The 4,621-nt window shown below is 35.2% G+C and overlaps 1 protein-coding gene across 1 annotated transcript; it reads right to left on the bottom strand.

Annotated features, from left to right (window-relative positions):
• Window positions 1-1,915: 1,915 nt before the first annotated feature.
• Window positions 1,916-2,854, bottom strand: LOC126495937 (olfactory receptor 7G2-like). Its single transcript, XM_050133534.1, has one exon. The coding sequence runs from the start codon at window positions 2,852-2,854 to the stop codon at window positions 1,916-1,918; it is 939 nt and encodes a 312-aa protein (XP_049989491.1).
• Between the last annotated feature and the right edge of the window lie 1,767 nt (window positions 2,855-4,621).

Raw genomic sequence — 4,621 nt, 5'->3', positions numbered from 1 at the left:
CTCTTGGGGCTTCATCTGGGTTGCATTTGACCTGACCTTAATGAATGAGGCACAAATCACTTAATAGGTTTGAAAATTGCCTCAGTACATTTAACAGTTAACCTCCATTTTACACTGATACAGACACATAAAACAATATGGGTCACAGCCAGAAAATAAAAGGAATTCAACAGAAAAAAAAGCTCAAAGAGTTCAGTTAAATACTAAATAAATGAGCTGAATATGCTTTACTCAAAATAATAGATACTAAAGACGAACGGATTTTTTAGAACTGGTTCAACGTCATTCTAACAATTAATGAAATCTGTTTAAATTTCGTTGTCATATCACCTGGGTTAGAATGGCATCATCAGGTTGATAGTCAGTAAGAAATGGCAGGGACACGACAGAGAAACTTGATCTTTCATGACCTATTGTTGATTAAGTTGCTAACTGATTCTGAAATCAGTATGATGTTTCTTAAAAGCTATTAGGACAAGTGCCCTTTTGTAAAACTACTCCAGAAATAAGTGCAAATCTAAAGGAACAGAGACATATGTTTATGAGCAATGTATGCATTTTCATTCAATTGTACAATACTCACAGCAGTTCACATAAGAAATGAATTTTAAACAATTCTCAGTGGATATAATTGTAAAGGAAAAATGACACATAGACGCAATAGAATTCTATTCCTCAAAAAGTCATTTACAATCATTTTAAGCAACATTAATTAAACTAGAAGCTATCTTATCAAGTTAAAATAGAGACAAAAAATTGTCATATTTTCTCACTTACACATCAAAGGCAAAAATGATTCTCAGCAGGTAAAATAATACTGATTATGACAAGTTTGGAAAAATATGGGTGAGGAATAGACAGAGAAGGGTTAACAAAAACATGAGTATATCAGGATAGATTGACTAAGTTCTAGCATTCATTACTATGCTTGACAAAAATGAATGACATAAATTCAAACAAGTTTCAATATTATTGATGAAAATTAATGATAAATATTGGAAGTAGTAGCACTTTGCCTAATTACCATAATTTGATCATCATACATTTTCTACATGTGTTGAAATGTCTTCTTGTGTCAACATCTAGTGCATTGGGGTCTCTGAGTAAGGGTCTTGTGCAACTCAGGACATAGGAGATGCATCGTATGAGCAGCTGCATAAGAAGCTTTATTTTGCATGGCCTTTTTTACAGACTAAAAAGCATTACCTCAACTCTGCAACTCCCCTTACCTACATAGATGATCATGAGATACTCTTCCCTCACCCTACATGAAACAATGTCTCAGTAAAAAAGCAGTAAAAAGAATAAAAAGAAGTATAAGGAAACAAAGCACTTGCTTGTGCTATTTCCGGCGGAGCATGATGAACTGAGCTCAAAAGGCACTTTCTTATCCAGGGTACAGATTCTGAGAGAAAATTGAGAAATGAGCGGAGAAAGTATGCTTCCATCTATGCTTGGTCTGCCAAGCAGTCATTTCTCAACTTTGTCTCATCTGTCCCAGGAGAAGCCTGCACTCTAAGCCAGTTCTGTGTCTCCACATTCTTGTACTTCACAAATATGTATAACTTCTAATTGTCAATAAGATTAATATTCCATCTCCTGTTATATACACATGTATATATGCATATTAGTGGACACGTATTTACAAATACACATATATGTTTCACATTTATATAATATACAGATACAGAACACACCCACACACTTTGTCCCAGATTTTGAAACATGAGAAAAGAAACGGATAATAGAGTTGAGACAATCGTTCAAGCATACATAAATACAGGGAAAAAGTTAATAAACACAAGGTTAAATTTATTCCGCATCATGCTATCCACTGAATTTGAAAGGATTAGTGAAGGGATAGTAACTGTTACAGTGATTTAACTATAGGATCCATTCAAAGAAGACAACATATTTATAGACGGGAGGCCATCCTACCTATGAGTTTCTTCAAGGCTTGCTTCATATCTTTGTTCCTTAAGCTGTAGATGAAGGGGTTCAGCATCTGTGTCACCACAGTGTACATCACCGATGCCACTGCTGTTATCCTGCGAGAGTGAGTTACTGCTGAGCTAATGCATACACCTAAAGCTGTCCCGTAGAATAAAGACACAACTGACAGATGAGACCCTGTGGTGGAAAAGGCTTTATATCTTCCTTGAACAGATGGTATTTTCAAGACAGAGGAGACAATTTCAGTGTAAGAGAAAATGATTCCAGCAAAAGTAATGCCACCAAATGTTAAACCTGCAATATTTATCAGTATATTGTTGATGACTGTGCTAGAACAGGCTGCCTTGATAACCTGGGTAATTTCACAAAAGAAGTGGGGAATTTCCAGATCTTTGCAGAAGGACAGCCACATCACCGTGAGGCTGAGAAGTAATGCATTTATAGTGCTACCAAGCAGGGAGAATAGGGTGAGTAGGCTACACATACGCCAGTTCATGATGACTGTGTACCTCAAGGGGTAGCAAATGGCCACGTAGCGATCATATGCCATCGCTGCAAGGAGGCAGCATTCCAGACTAGCAAAAAGCATGGCAAAGCAAGCCTGGGTGAGGCATCCTGCAAAGGATATGCTTAGATTCTGTTCTTGGAAGTTCACCAGCATTTTTGGGATTATTGTGCTGCTTGTACAGAGATCATTCAAAGAGAGGTTGCAGATAAAAAAGTACATGGGAGTATGGAGATGACAATCGGAAATAATGGACAAGATTATGAACAGATTCCCAATCATTGTGACCAGGTATATGGACAGAAATAGTCCAAATATGACAGGTTGCAATTCTGGGTCACTTGAAAGGCCCAGGAGGAGAAAGTTAGTAGCAACTGTTTGGTTTGTGAATCCCATGGTTTTCAGATGCTGAAAAAAATAACAGTGGTGATGACATGGAAAGAAATGAAAGAAATTCAAGATATGATTAATGAAGTAATCATTATTTTCCCTCTTTGTATTGACAATTCTACTCTCCATCCATATGTGCATATGTTTCTACTTACTTCTCTCTCCTATATTTATTACTTTTTTCTATCTCTTAATTTCCCCATTTCCAACCATCTGATAAATTGTTTTAATTTTATTTACCTTCTCTTCTAAATACTAAAGAAAAAGAATAGCATGGTGCATTGTGTGCGGATTTTTCACAGAAAAAAATTCAAAAACTATAATAGTGGGAAACCAAAAAGAAAATTGCACTCAATATAAACTAACACAATTAATATAAAATCAGATTTCAAGCTAAATACATCTTATCTCAATTGTGGCTCATAAAGAAAGAAACACATTGACATTTGTGATCAACTTCAGTGTATTCATTAATGATACTACGGAAAACTGTGAATCTTACCCATGATTCACCATAAAGGACATGAGTCATTAGAGAACATTATTTTAAATAGAGTGTTGTATAAGATGCCTCTAATATTTGCATTGTGGTTTTGTTTACCTTTGGCATAGCAATTTATACATTCCACTCATTCTCTTCATGTCCTTTTCTTGCAAACACTGAAAAGATTTATGTTAAAGCACTGGTACCAATGCAAAACATTAAGTCAAAAGCCTTCAGAAAGCTTGGGTGTCATCATGATTAATTGGCTCAACTTCTTTTCTTAATGTAAACCACACTTCACAAGAAACACAAATTTAGGAAAGAACCCACCTATTGTACAGAACTGGAGTGATGGTGCCTAAGTCCAGTGGCAGTTGTGCTGACTACTAACCTGAGCTTGATTGCAGGTTGATATTTACAGTCTCTGAAGCTCCTTGGGGTTTTAACAATAAAATGTATTCATTAATAAAGTTTTTTTAATATCATATGACTACATGGCAGCACAAATCCTTAAGGGGAAGACCTACCTGATGAAAAATTTTAATCAGGTTATTAACTCAGGCAGAGGGCCAGATAGAAACCATGTTTTTCAGTTCCATGGTTTTTGTGTTGACATTCACTAACATATTGTGCAAACTTCCATGCCTACTAATTTAATTTAACACCTGTGATAGCAGTAATGTGAATAGTGTGATTATGTGTTTTAGTTTATAAAAATATTAGCATATATAAAGAATTAATTTCCGATATGTGATTATGATCATATCATTAATTCACACAAATGCAAAAATCAGGTTAACTATGGGCTGGTATCTTATATGACTAATAAAATTAAAATTAATTTTTAAAATTTTATTTTTCATTCAACAGCATAATATACTGTACATAATTAGATACAAGTTGATAATTCATTCTTGGTATTAGGGTTTGGTATATATTTGGCATAAGTAAGATGCACATATTTATTTTTTGAAATTCAACTTCTATCTATCATGATAGTCATGACAAAGTTTGGTTTAGGAAGGTCATATATCAGTATAAAATGAAACAAGAGCATGCACAACATTGTGCTCATCTGGATATACCTGAAAATATTTCTTATACTATTAAGAAATATATAAAGTGCTCCAGTGTGGGTCTCTGTCTCTATCTCCATCCATCACCAGATGAAGGTTCTATGGTGATATGAAAGATATTCGTCAGTAATGCTATAGGATAGGGTCAGTTCAGGTTCCCTATCCTCAGCTTCCCAAGGGACTAACTGGGGACATCGCCTTGGGCTCCTGGGA

Source organism: Alexandromys fortis, unplaced genomic scaffold, assembly GCF_014885135.2.
Source record: "Alexandromys fortis isolate MF-2015 unplaced genomic scaffold, M_Fortis_MF-2015_v1.1 scaffold_231, whole genome shotgun sequence".
Classification (NCBI taxonomy): domain Eukaryota; kingdom Metazoa; phylum Chordata; class Mammalia; order Rodentia; family Cricetidae; genus Alexandromys; species Alexandromys fortis.
Note: the sequence above shows the minus strand (reverse complement) of the source record. Positions and strands in the feature narration are given on the sequence as shown.